The sequence below is a fragment of the Desmodus rotundus genome, chromosome 5 (assembly GCF_022682495.2).
Source record: "Desmodus rotundus isolate HL8 chromosome 5, HLdesRot8A.1, whole genome shotgun sequence".
Taxonomy (NCBI): Eukaryota; Metazoa; Chordata; class Mammalia; order Chiroptera; family Phyllostomidae; genus Desmodus; species Desmodus rotundus.
In genome coordinates this window covers 140,639,557-140,654,014 of record NC_071391.1, presented here as the reverse complement: position 1 = coordinate 140,654,014, position 14,458 = coordinate 140,639,557, and the positions used below count along the sequence as shown (strand labels likewise).

General features: G+C 42.9%; 1 protein-coding gene across 4 annotated transcripts in view; it reads right to left on the bottom strand.

The window, feature by feature from the left end:
- MEIS1 (Meis homeobox 1) overlaps window positions 1-14,458 on the bottom strand; it is a 139,401-nt gene that overhangs the window by 94,921 nt on the left and 30,022 nt on the right. For all 4 annotated transcript variants that reach the window (XR_008426844.2, XR_011651259.1, XM_024552708.3 and 1 more), the window contains exon 7: window positions 7,101-7,212. Coding sequence is in view for 2 of the 4 variants with exons in the window: in XM_024552708.3 (XP_024408476.1) it covers window positions 7,101-7,212 (112 nt within the window). In the remaining 2 variants the exon portion in view is untranslated. The remainder of the gene's footprint in view (window positions 1-7,100; window positions 7,213-14,458) is intronic.

Sequence of the window (14,458 nt, the reverse complement as noted above, 5' to 3'; positions counted from 1 at the left end):
AAAGCAGATACCTTTAAAAAAAAGTTTCCGTATCTCCTGACTGCAGAGCTAAGTGATGAATTGACATAACATCATAATTCATATAATTCTTTACCATACCTTTTTAAATTTAAAACTATCTCATGATTCTTGAAACACCAATGTAATTAATTCCAGGAAAGTCAGAGAACTGGTGTCTAATTTCAGGAGTCCTACCAGTCACACTGGAGTTGATATTTCTTCAGAAACAACTACAACGCCAACACCACCCATGAAATCCCAACCCATCACATGCAACAAAAGCCCAGTATCCGCACAGGTGTCAGGGGCAATCGTCAGTAGCAAAGTCTCTATCCCACACCCAGTCCACGGTAGCATGGCAAACCAAGGGGAAAACAGAACTGTGGTAAGTTTCAAAAATTAGAGTACAAAATGTGGTAAGCCTCCAGACCATGAATTCACACATAAATAAAAAAGAGCCATCAACAGAAAAATATAAGAAACGACCCCGTTGACTAATGCCCTGTCTTTTCCAATCGAGGGCCAGACCTATTCAAACCCAGTCACGTGAGGACAGAATCGGTAAAGGTCAATCAAAGGCATGTTCAAGCTCCCACTGTCTAGCTGACCTTCAGAGCTTGTGACAAATTGCTATCAGTCAATGTCAACTAATGACAGTAGCTCTTTGGCTAATCAATTGTTCTAAAAATGATCAAGAAAACTACTCACAGGCCAGCTCATTTTCACATCAATGCCTGTGAAGTATGAAAAGCTCATTTTTTTGAGTTTTTAATAAGCTCATAAGTAAAGCAGTTACTTGGTAACAGAGGTCACCTTACAGGAAAAGATGGAACCTTTGTCTGCCTTTTACATATTCTTTTATTACCGTATTACAGTAAAAACATGCCATGCATGCGCCAGAGGGCTCCATAATAAAGTAGGTAACACTTCGTCCACTTTCAAGACAAATACTTCTGTGTTAGAGGGAACTCTGTTTGGGAGTAAATAATTTCAAGTGCATTTTTCAGTTCAGATGAAACATAATGACCTCAAGTTTACTAGAGATATTGCCTAGTAGTGAGAAAATGCACTTTCTGTGAAAACACTTATAGCCAAGTTCATGCCCTTAAATATACAGTTACTACTTTTAGATGATGGCGTTGTTTTTCTTTGTTTTAAGATGACCTGCTTTCACCATGCTGAAAGTCAAGCGAATGGAGAACAGAAAAAGTCACTCACATTTGATGAGTCAATAAAAGGAAAGGTGGATCTGGGGTGGGGTGTTCCTGGGAAAACAATCCCCTGTCTATTCATCTAATTCCACACGTTGCGTAAGCTAATAATATGGACCTTTGGATAACAGGCATTTGCGGAGTGTAACGACTTCCCCTTTCTTTTTTACACCTGACTTTTCCCATCAGGAAATCATTTCCCTGTTCTGCCTGCCAGCGGCGTGCAGAGGCCACACTCTCATTTCGAGTCCCACAGTGAGTGCAACTCAAGTAACGCACGGGGCTGCAACGGCCCAAAGGCTGAGGCCTGTGGCCACAATTAGATATTACTTTTCCTTTCTCGTCACTATCGATGCATTATGGTGCCCCTGAAATATAAGGAGTTCCCTGAGAAGTATGAGAATTAAGAAGTCGGTGTGCACAAAAATAGCTCATTCAACTCACTCTGGCCAACAGAAAAATGGGGGGAAAAAACCTGTTTGTTAAACATTTTTCTTCATTGTCAGGGTTCTTAGGTCATCTTAAAATTGTTTTTAAAATCGGTTGGTTTTTTTTTAAAAAAAACAAAGAAAAGAACCTGTTTCTAAACAATCAGCATTCACTTTGTGTTTTTCATCTGAAAAACTGCAGATAACAGATTAGATCCTAAACCTGAGCTGCTAAGGTAGTTTTTCAAATTAAAATATCTTCTGTGGCCTCAACCACTCTCAAGTTGTCCATAGGAAAGAAATAAAGGAGGGAGGGCAACACTTAAGTCGAGCCATAATTGGAAGTATGTGAAAAATGAAGTGTCAGTTTGGTCAATAAAGGGCAAAGGTCAAGGGGAACTGCAGCCCAAACTCTGTGCGAAATGTGCTCATTAAGACATCCAATCAGAGCGCTCCTTCCCACCTATCCCATTATTCATCAGACAGCTGACTGTTTCAAACCCCCCCGGTTTGGGCTGTTATTACTTTTCTTCTTCATGTAAAAAGGCAAGCTGGTATATAAATCGTTGCTTAGTCATCTGGAACATAATGTGGCCCTTCCCTTTCTCCCAGCTCCACACCCCCTCCCATCCAGCTCGGCCAGCTAGCTTCACAGGTCTGAAACAACTGCCTTGAGAGTCCCTTCAATAATAAATGGAATTGCCTTCTGCCTATAGGTTGCTTGAACTCATACAAAAGCTGGTGTGGAGGGGGATGGGGCAGTGGGAGGCATTGCAACTATTGATACAGTATTAGAAAGAAGTAGCCGTGCTTGTCAATTGTCCCTCTTTAAAGAAACATGCTGTTTCTGCCTTTTTAAAGAGGGAGCAAAATACAATTGTTGATCTGAGTCCTGCCCCCAAACGGAGATGTTCATAAGAGGGTTTTTGAGGTTACAGCGACCATTCAAGTCCTCTAGGGTTGAAATGTTTTACATCGGATTTCAAAGTAGCGATCATACTTTTTCTTTATCTTCACAAAAGAGGAAAAGGAGATGAGCTTTAAGTGGAAAGTGTTCTGCAGAAAAATGCTCTTACTTGTTTTCTGTGCTACTATTCTCAATTCAGTAAATCTGTGAATGAGTGAAATGGGATAGGCTCTTAATACATAATACAAATTAATCATATCAATCATCATGCTCCTCTGCAAATATCTCAATCGTCGCTCTCCTTCAATGCGCACAAAACTAGACCCTCCCTTGCCAGCAGAGGACAACCCCCCTGCAGCTAACACTGATCCTGTCTTATTTGAAGCTTTGTCACCATTACAGGGCACAGCGCCACGACCAGTGCCGACATGGGCGGGGGGGGGGGGGGGGTCGTCCAACTGATAACAGAAAGAATGTCCTTCAGAGGATCTGTTTTTCCACTCCTAGCCACACAACAGCACGTTACCACATAGGATGCCATAGGTAGGAGCTTGGGTGCTGGGGTCAGACTGTAAGGGTTCAAGTCCTAACTCTACCACCAATCAGAATGTGACTTTGGGCAAGTCTCCTAGCCTCTCTGAGCCTCTGAGGTCTCCTTAATCAAGTGGGAGATGGAAATACACTGACTGTCAGCCCTGAATATGTCCTTTTATTATTTTATAGCTACCATGTATTCATTCATTCTCTTGACTTGGAACCAAAGAGGGTGAAGTGCCTGAACTCAAAATGTGGTCAGTCGTACGTAAAACTGCCTTTGAGCTGCAGAATGACTGCGCGCAGTGAAGGAAGACAAAAAGGCACCGGATTTGCTTGGTGTCCTCCTACCCCCAACCACACGTTTCCCAGAGTAGGCCCTGATGATGGTCATAGGGCAGCCACGCACAGTAGGACAAATCACACACGGGACAGAGTCACGTATCTGCTGATGTCTACCTCGGCTTCCGAGGCTCTGCTTAGGGGTCCTGAAAACACCCCACACCAAAGCAGCGATAGAGCCAAGCGACCGCGCCCCAGAGCTGACTCTTGACAGTTACTCACTCTTTGATATTTGTGAACTATATGTTTTCTTCTCTGAAGTGGGAAAATAGCAAATAATTGACAGGGGGAAAATCAGGCCTCCATAGCATGTCTCTGGAAGCGCTTTGAGGAAGTTAAAGAGGAGACAAAATCAATGCTGTAGCGACTGCAGCAGCACCCTCACCAAACGCTTTGGTTAGGTTTCCCTTCTCCATGCCCATTTGAAGAGCTTCACTTACTAAAGAACGGGTTTCCTGCAAGGGGCCACAAGTGTGCATGTCAAATGACATCAGGTGTCCTGAGGAAGAGTTGCATGATAAATAATTTGAGTTGGGGGAAAGATCTATTTTGCAAATCATGAATAAACATTAAATCCCTGAAGAAAAATAATATACTTTGGAATTTTCTTAATTACCTAGCTAACGTAGAGTCTCTTAAAAATGCCCAAGATTCAATATTACATTTTTTTTTATGCTTAGGTAAAAATTGTACTAAAACTACTCCATCAGTCACAACAGCCGCTACTCTGGCAAATTATCAGGCACTCAAAACCCCCCAAATTGCTGCAACGCTAACTAGAAATTGCTATTGTATATTGAAGTCTGTCAAACATTGTGAATTTCCTGGATGACTTACTTTATGTCTTTACTTTGAAAGTCCAGAAGAACAGGCCTTGGTTGCGATATATAGCCTGTTTTATGCCTACCCTGTGCAGCAGGTAAGGTTATTTAACAGAGAACCAAAGCCTAGGGGATGCCTTTTGGGGGGACCACAGGTGCCATAATGAAGTGGTGAAAATTGAAAAGAAATGAGGAAAAAAGAAACGCAGCACAAATAATACAGTAGAGAAAGTTTTAAAATATGTATTACTCCTGTCTGTGGGGGAAGCACCTCTTTGGAGAAATTCTTGACAGATTGAGTTATTTCTGTCTATTGGGTATGTATAAAGACATATTTATGGATTTATAAATCTTTTGAAGAGGGCTGTTATTTACCCAGTTGACTAAAATGGACTCGAACTGTGTAAATAACTATTTAGGACATGCACTACGGGCCAAATGCTGGCACGGCTTACACATCCGGGGCTGCCAGAAAAGGCAGGCAGGGGAAACGTGGAAAAGCCACTGTGCACAGTTAATCCGCTGGCCGCACAAAGACCCAGCTCCTTGGGTCTCAGGGATGAAAAAAAGATTTAGAAGGGTCACGGTTGGCATGGAAATGTACATAAGTTGTTGCAGCAACACTTCTAGGTGTCAGTCTGCATTTAGCAAGGAATAAATCACACTGCCAAGGACAACCCACAGGGAAGACTAAAGGTGGGACTCCTAACGCGTGTATTATCAAGCTACTGGAGGGGAGGAAGGCGGAATCAGGACGGAAAGTTTCTAACTGCCCACAGTTAAGTAACTGACTTCAGTTTCTTGGTGGAGAGACGAGGAAAGAAGGCATGAAGACAAGAATCTTGTCCAAACAATCAGGAAATGAAAGTTTAGGTCGGACGCTGTACTGGGACTTCAACAAATCCTTTGACTCAGCCCTAACCTTTTTTCCCTCACCTGTCAACTGGGGCTAGACCTGTTTCATCTGCCACCCAGGACTGTTTTAGATGGATTCAGCTGAGATCCTTCCAATGAGGTAATTTATGTAAAAATGGTTTTTAAAAACTAGGGGATGGTCTTTTATGAAAAGTATAAAGAGAAACAATGTAAGTGGGAAACTCTAGGAATGTCAAGGATCTATGGTTCTTGGTTACAATCAAATTCTTGATCAAACTGGCCTTTGGAGAGCACTTGTTGAAGGAAAAAGAAACATGCAAATTCCTAATTCCTTGTTATGACAAGTCAGAGGGGAAGAACTGGGATGAGGCGTTTGCCCTCTGAAAATCCTTTTATCAGATTACAGGTAAGAAAATGCAATATAACTTTAAATTCAAGTCCATGGTCGCTGTTCACAAGCCTTCGAAGAGCAGCAGCTCTACCACCTGCCTGCTTGTGGGTGACACATGTTTTTAAAAAGCCAGAAATGAAAGAGAAAAAGCAACAAACAAAACACTGGGCTATGACCCCATGTAGCAATTTTGGAGTACAGGAAAAAGAATGGAGATTCCATTCACACCTTTTTGAAAGCTCATGGTGTAAGATGAATTCTGAAAGTAGGACTTTTTACTGAAAGTGCTGACATCACCTTAACTATAGCACCGTGAGCAACGACCCCACAACATACGCATGCACACACCTGAAAGAAAAAAGGCCCTGTGGGTTTATGTTGCATATCACTTTCCAGGAGAAGTCAGAGGGCAGAGGTTGCCTCTTTCTGTCTCAGCTCTGAACCAGTTTACTACTATTCCAGGCTCCATGTTTACTAGACTTATAGTTGTGATGAAGTCAGCAGCTTTGCTTGAAACAATAAAATGTCTCAAATGCTTCAGGTATAGAAGTTAATCCCAGTCCAAGCAGCATTCGTGGGCCTAAAAAATTTAACTTTCCTGGCTTTTTTTTCTCCAAATTAATCATGTTAAATATATCGTAGACTATAATTCCAATCGGTAGAGAGCACTTAAGCTTGAAAACAAAATTCGTTTGCTGTTTAACAGCATTCCAGTGAAACATGATCATCAAACCAGAGTTTAAAGTATGTACCTACTGTGGGCTCAGACTCAGCTTCAATAAAGCTATTTTTTATGTTCAGCTAGAGAATACTCTTTTAAACTTGGGTCGCATTAATTGAACACAAAAGCCACTGCAATCCATCTCATCAAAAGCAGGGGGAGACACCTGGATACTCATTCACCCTTTTGTTGAAGATTAACTTCATGCTTAAACTTTACATCCTGCCAGCTGTGGTCAGATGTGTACATCCATGGACACCCAAATACACACACGGGTATGGGTAATCGAAGAACAACGCAAATCAAATTGATCTGGTTTCTTTCCATTTCTTCCTAATTCCCTTTGGTCGGCCTTTGCAATGAAGTCAAGCACTCAAGAAATTCAGATAAGTAAACTCAGAAAAATGACTTCCACCCAGTGGAGAGGGACCCCCAACCTGGGTTTCTGAAAGGCCCACTGCCTTCTCAGCATCTTAAGACATGGTTAACTTGGAATCCTAGTGGGTGTTTCCTCGTGAGCTCTTCAAAAGCCTCTAAGGGCAAATAAGAATAAGAGTTCTTATTTGTAGAGCATGGTATTGGTAGCATACTGTTCAGGCACATTCCAGCTTCTAGTTCTCTAATTACCCTCAGTCAATTCACCAACCTGTTTTATGGGGGCGGCCAGGTGCCCGGCAGTTAGGCAGCTGGAATGGCAGAGAAGAAGAAAAGAATAAGGGGATCGAGTAAGATGAGCCGATTCTCCTATTTTATGGGGTTTATGTTCTAGAAAAAACTATAAATACTCACTAACTAAACAATTCTGATTTTTCTCAACCCTTACCAGTGAAACAAATAGCAAAGGAGAATATTGAGAACACCTCTCCTACCTTGCTCACTGCTGTTATCCCCGCTGTGCGATGTGTGGCCACCGCTGGAAGGGCCCGGGGTTCCTCCTGAACGGGTGGATGCCGTGTCGTCGTGATCTCGGTTCCAAGAGGGCTGCGGGGACACAAATCAGAAACCCAGATAGGGTGCCCTGTTAACCCTGGCTCAGCGGGATGCCGTGGCATAACGGCAGAGCAGGAGAAGGCTGGAGTGGACAACCATGCCATCCTTCCCATCCCCCTTCACAGATGGTGCCCACTCAGAGCTATGCTGGCACACTTGAAATTTGCCAATTTCTGCTGCTAAGCTGAAATAATATGTACAAATAGTTATTCTGTAAATAATTGCATGCTTTATTACCAAGGAAAACAAAAACATTCCAATCAAAGAAGGAAAAAAAAATGCTGCCACTTGATTCTGACTGTTTTTAACATCAACAAACCCTCTGGCACAACAGCCTGCTACTCTGAAAATGCAAAATGAGAGTGGTGGTCTATAACAGGGTGGTTTATAGCACCCTCTGATTCACCCTAGAAGACAAACATGGCCTTGCAATTAGGCTGGGGTCCATAATAGCTAGTATGTGTCAGCTGTTTGCCGGATGGTACATGGCAAATGGACCAGGCATGGGGACAAAAAAGAAATGAGAATAACAATAGATTCACATGGACTGTGTACACTCAGCCCCATGCCGAGCCTTCATGTACTATTGAACGGAAAACAGATGTTGCTTCTTATCACTGGGTGCATTTGAAAGTAACGTTCAGATAGAAAAAATTGGCTGTAAATTAAATTCTTGGGAAAAACAATCATGGTGACACTTTTCCCAAATCTCCCTTTATCGCCAAAAAAAAAGAGTTTAATTAGCTTTCAGTGCTAGCTTTCAAAAACAGCCCTATGAGTCACTGGTCACCCGCACAGTAGGAATGATGTAAAATAGAAGGCTGGTTCTTGGCTTTGTCTTCAAGGAAGTGCTATTTGTTTTCCAGATGATTGGTGGGAGAGCAGGATGATCTTGTGTGTAAAATATGTCTACAGCGTTGCAGTCACAGAACGTCAATGGGTCACGAATGTGTCGTACGTAGTGAAGTTTGTCAGCCCTCCCAACATTTTTAATAGGCCTAGCAAAAGCAGAGCGCTCTTTGCTTATTTCTTGAAAAGCATTTTCATATCCCAGAGAAGATAAGAAGGGATGAAGAGATCAAAATGTTTCAGACAGCCAGGGAGAGAAAAGTAAAGATCCCACCTAAGAGGCATGCTCTACAAGAATCAAAGGAAAAGACTGACTATTCCCGAAAAGGATGCTTGCCTGCAACCTATCCCACACTCTTGGCCAGCAGATTAACACAGCCTGAAAAATAAAATCACAGAAAGATTTGCCACTTGTACGTTGGACTCGGCCATTACGCTCATTCTCAGAAACGGTGCTAATTGATCTGCTGATTCTGTGATGCAAGGAATGTGAGCTGTGAAAGAAACGCTTTTGACAAACGTGCGTTCTGCAGCACACCAGAAGAATGCTGTGAGACGTAATCTGGAACACATGCTCAGAATGCAAGCAGTTAATGCATAAATTTCCAGTTTGCACAACTGCAGCTCTAAGAGGGGGACTTGTTTATTCAGAACTCTGCAGAAAGAACGGTACAGCACCCAGGGGACAGACAATGCCAGGCACAAAACCCCGGTGCCTCGACATGTAAAAGGATGTTTTTCTATGTGCTACAAATCCCACTTGAAAATATAATTAGAAGGAGAAAATGGCAAACTATTGCATTAACTGTAATTGAACAAAAGACCAGCAAGGCATGTGGGAGGCTGCAGGAACCCGTGGGAGTTTCAGGATGCACAAGATCTTGCGAGTGACATCTCCTGGGCACTCTCATTTTATTTATGTTGTCCCTCACTACTATTGTTGACTGGTGATCTGACTTGTAATTAATAGAAAAGCGAGTGATAGCAAGCTAAACCACAGAGCAACTGACTAACCTCAGCAGAAGCACGTTTGTTAATCTGATTAAGACTAGGTCTCTGGAAAGGTGACTTAGAACCAAAGAATTACTCCAAGCCACACAGAAAACTGTCCTCCTTTCTGCTACCACAGACCTGATATATTCACTATCTTTTAATGAGCTCCGCTGATTTATTCAGCTCTGCTCGGCTCCCTCCCCCACTTTTCTACTGTGCAGGATGTAGATTAATTCAATGCTTAATTGTTTAGTAAATTCAATTTTCCACATTCTATTCTGCATAGCTTTAGCTAAGGTTCTTAAATCTTCAGCAGTGAGCCCTGAGCCCAGTGTTTGTGATCTGTGCCTACCTTTTTTCATCGCCATTTTTCTTCATCCACCACTTAATTCACCATGAAAAGATTTTCCTTGCTGGAAATTCTGATTCCGCTATGATCTGTGAGGCATTCCGATTCACTGCATTTCCATTGTGTTGGGTCTTAGATGCCGGGCTCCTCTTTTCTCACAGCTATCGCCACATTATACAGGCGTTCATGCAAGAAATGTTGGATTCCACCTCAGTTTATCCAAATTTTGTGCAACCTATATGTTTAAATTTGTGTGTTCACCAAAGGTAGGAGCCAATATTTTCCACCTAATATCACTCTTCTCACAGCCTTGCTTTTTCTGGAAAGGCCTGTAAATACCGAATGCACTTTCTCTGAAATGAAATCTAACTTTTGTGGTCCTCTCTTGAATTAGTATGTTGGAATTAGCATTTCAAGAATGGTATCATCATACGAAGCTGAGCATTAGGAGAATCCACAAGGTTACCAAAACAGAACGAGAATTATGTTTAGTTCAGTTCATTAAGCATGATTAAAGTCTCAGGATCAGAAATAGCTCATGAATTCTTTGAGTATAAATATGTAAGACAGCCCTAATCAGAAAGAACTCCCCCAAAATCCATCCACTGGAGAATCTCAGTTACAACAACACATCTCTGTGACTCTATGTGGTTACAACAAACATCATTATTATTTTTAAAATAAAATATGTGCATGTGATTATGTACATGTATCTGTGAAGCTGTGAGTTGCTTGGGGCCACTTTGAAAATAAGGCTGACAGAACAAAACCAATGATGCACTGCATTAGATGTGCAGCAAACCTTAGTCATGGTTCTAAATGAAGTCCCAAAGAGGCTTTTTTCCTTCAACGTATATAATTTCAGAGTAAGCAATGTCTATGTTCTCATCTCCTGAACGTCCATTAAGACAAGAGGTCCTAAGTTGAAGTCCATGGACCTTCTAAAGAAGACTTCGGGGGAGACTTATTTTAACAATAATTGTCTTTAAATGCATGCTTGCATTTTTCCCTCATCTCCAAGAGATGTTCACTGAGCTACGTGAAAAAAAAAAAAATACAATGGGGCTGGAAAGACCTTTGAGATCCTGGAGTCTACACTCTAACTTGACCTTAAGAGCCAACCCTCAAGAATGTTTGAAAACAAGAATCTTTAAAAATGAGGATAAGCTAAAATTCATGGAGTGGTATTTTTTATTTACAAGGCAATTGTACTGGTATCTGGTAGTGAAATGGAAGCAATGCCCTCCTTGGCTACAGGCTCCTCCAGGGCCAGGCTGGTATCTGAACCTTCCCTTCACGTCCTTTCCTGGCTCAGCACCGTGTAGGGTGCACACTCAGCACACAATCAGTGCTCAGTGAGCTACACCGAACCGTTCATTAGTTACTGTTCCACCAGTACTCCAACAGACCAGCTTCCCAAACGATCCTTCCTCCCGACTGAAGCTATCCATGGGTGGGTTCTTTTCTTCTTTCCTTCATAATTGTTTTCATCTGTGCCTTAATTTTGGACATACTTCAGGTCTTCATATCACTTTTCATGTTTTTCTTAAGCAACTCCTCTCACTATCATGATGAGTTTTCACCCATATGCTACAAAAATTATGTCTCTGGATCTCTTCTTTGGTCTTCGGACTTGTGTGGCCAACTGCTGCTAAACTATCTGCACACGAAGATGTCTGTCTGGCTCAGCAAGTCCAGAGCTAAACTCTCCCCCTGAAGCCTCGTGTTTCTTTGTTCTTGATCCGAGTAGGTGTAACCCCATCTACCCATGGTATAAATTTCAGAACCGCCTGTAACACATACCTATTCATTCTCTCTCTCTCTCTCTCCTTCCCATCCAATCAGGCATCAAGTCTTGCCCATTTTTGCCCCTAAGTATTTCTCAAATAAATTCCTCATTTTTCATCTTAGTGGTTGCTGTTCATGTTGAGGCCCTCCCAGCTTTACGGAGTTCAAGTCAAAACACTCTTCAGCTTTAAGAGAGTTCAATTCCACTAGAATATAAGCTTTGTGAGGGCAGGACCTGGTGTCAGTTTTGCTCACTGTTGCATCCTGCATATCAAGCACAGTGCCCGACATGTGGCTGGCACTCTGAAAACGTCTGTTGAATGCACTAACAGCTCCCTACTGCCTTCAGAATACAGAATACAGTCTAGGGCCCTTTGCCTGATATACAAGGCTCTTCATAGTCTAACCCCTGGGGACCATTCCTCTCCTTGCTCCTTGTGCCCCAGCACGTGATTTCTGGCAGGTGCGTTCTGCTTGTCTCCACAAGCCCATCCTCATCCATCCTTCCTGCCTGGAATGCCCTTCTCAGCCCTGCCTGGCCCCAGTCCCCCTCCCCCATCACCTCTTACTTGCTAATTAAATCACAGCTCAGATATCACCTCCCCCAGAACGCCTTCCCTGATACACATACACACACACCTTCCCCCAGGATGAGTAAGCCTCCCACCCCCAGAGCACGCGGAGCACCTGATGCACACCCCTGTCACTTCCCTCTCTCACTGTGGCCTGATGACCTGTTGTGCCTGTCCACATCCCACGTTATCAATGTTCTGAAGTTCTGGACTATATCTTAGCCCTCCTTCCATCCTTCATCCCAGGAAAACATGGCTATGCCACATTAGATACAAACACGTTTTTGAATAAATAAATGAAAAACTTAAGTGAGATACAGAGGATCTCTGTGTTAAATCGTCACCTGATGCTATGGTCTCCTATATTAAATACCATAGAACATCTAAAAAAGACTTGCATGGTTTAAAAACATATCACAAACTTTCATTCACATAAACACATACCACTAAAAAATATATTAATACTCAGTTGTAGTATAACACAGTCAAAAGAAAGAAAACTTGAAGCTACATATATCCCATTTTGAAATCTGACTATACCACTTCCATGGTCTTAGACACATCAGAACCCCCCGAACTCTAACGTCCCTAACCCGTAAATGGGGATAAAGAAATACTCCTTTGCAGACATACTGTATATAAATTTCCAGGCATGCAGCAAGCACTCAATACGTGGCAGTTACTATAGTTTTTAATGTAACAACATAGGCTGACCTAGTCAACCCTGAAATATTTACATACAGGTGTATTCAGTTTATAGACCTTCTGGAAAGAATGGTTAACCGGAGCTGGCTTAGTGTACAGCTTGGTATGCCTTGGGCTATCTCCCAGCTGGTGTGTGCTCAGGGAATGCAAACTGATCTTATTTTCACCTTCAGATAACATGATTTTACAGGTGGCTTGCTCCTCCCCACCCCATCAAGTCTAATTTGATCCTTGATATTTATAAATCACTTTACAGTATACAAAGCACCTTGACATATTTTCTCACTTGGCCATTCATCACATCAGTATGATGCCAGAATCTTTTTTTTTAGGCCCAAAATAGTGGGGTTCTTTCCTTCAAAATTTCTACACTACCTGTCTCATTCAAAAAGATGGGTAAACTAGAGTCTAGTGATCTTGACTTGGAGGAGGTCAACTAGCAGCTGCGCAAAAACTGATAAAATAATCCTAGTGTTATTTAGTCAGTCTGCATCTATCAATAGGCAGCTTTCTCTTTGGGGAAGTACGTTTGCGTTTTCAAACCACCAGAGTCTCTTTAGTAAACGAGCTCTGGGGGGCCTGAAAGAGCTGGCTCATCTCCAGAAGTAAATGATCCAGTCTCTCCAGATCGGGAAAGTCACCGGTCCACATGGGGAATGCACCAATGCGCGTGCTGCTCCTGCGTACACTTGCTCATATTCCCACACCTCCACACGTCCATACGTACACGCTCACACACATCTATGCTCAGCCATGAAGCATAGCAGACAAGATCACTGAATGCCGCCATCCCACATGGCCAGGGCAGTCACATCTCCTTAGTCCCCCTCCCTGAGACTTTTTCACCCCTGCCTAAACAATGTCTCTTAAGATGCTTAAAGGCACAGAACTTCAGCAGATATGGTTCCTTGTACATCTCTCAATCAATCAGGCCATCTGAGTAAAAGAGACCAGAGAGACCCACATACAGAGGTGAGTACTGAAAGTCTGATATATTGACATTCTCATTTGAAAATCTTAGTGGCCCCCATTTGCACCTACCTGACAACCAGAACACACCATATAAACACTCAGCTCACTCAACACCCAAATAGCACCTACAATTTGCTAGAGCCTGCTCCTCTCAAAACATACTCCCCTCAGGCTATGCCTACCCAACTTCAAATCCAAGTAATTCAGAAAAAAAAAAAAAAAGGAAAATTCGTTATGTGGATTTTAAAAGAATCCCTTGAAATCATTAAACAAAATTCATTTAACCATGACAAGATGGAGCAGCGTGTTTTGCCTTCACACGGCAAAACTGCCCTCTTACCGTTTAACTTTTAGATGTTTTTAAATACCAGAAACTCACAGATTGATACTTCAGTGAGCACACATTCTATGGACTCAGGAGTTACATTCAAATGTGTTTGGGACTGGTCTGGAGGTGAAACCTTTTCTAAGCCCACACTCTGTCCTGCTGACCGATGAACACGTGTGGGGAGGCGGCTGCTGTGCGGGGCAGTGCTGCTCAGAGCCTGAGGCACCCCTGCTGGTGGCCCCCCGGGTGCCTCCCACTGAGAGGCCGACTTGTTAGAAGTTTATCTCCCTTGCACACTTCCGACTTTCTCCATCGACTCTCCCCCTTTTTCTCATTTCCTTCCCTGTCCCCGCCCTCATAACCTTACCTTTGCCAAGTCCGCAAGGCTGCCAGGGTTCTTGTTGAGCCCCTTTTTAATGCCGGGATAAAATGTGCTTATTACCCCACGTCATAGAGGCCTGAAGGGCAACTTTGGTGACTCAGGGCAGAGGGTAAATTAGTGGTAAGACAATGGCACTCCAGCACCCCCTCTCAGGATCTGCGGCTGTCACCAAAACACCACACTTCCTCTTCTCACCGTTCCAGGCCCACCGTATTTGCCGCTGTGGACTTCTACTCTAGCAATGCAACTCAGTGATTATCCAGTCACCCCCCAGTTATGGTGCTCACTGCGTTGTGCCA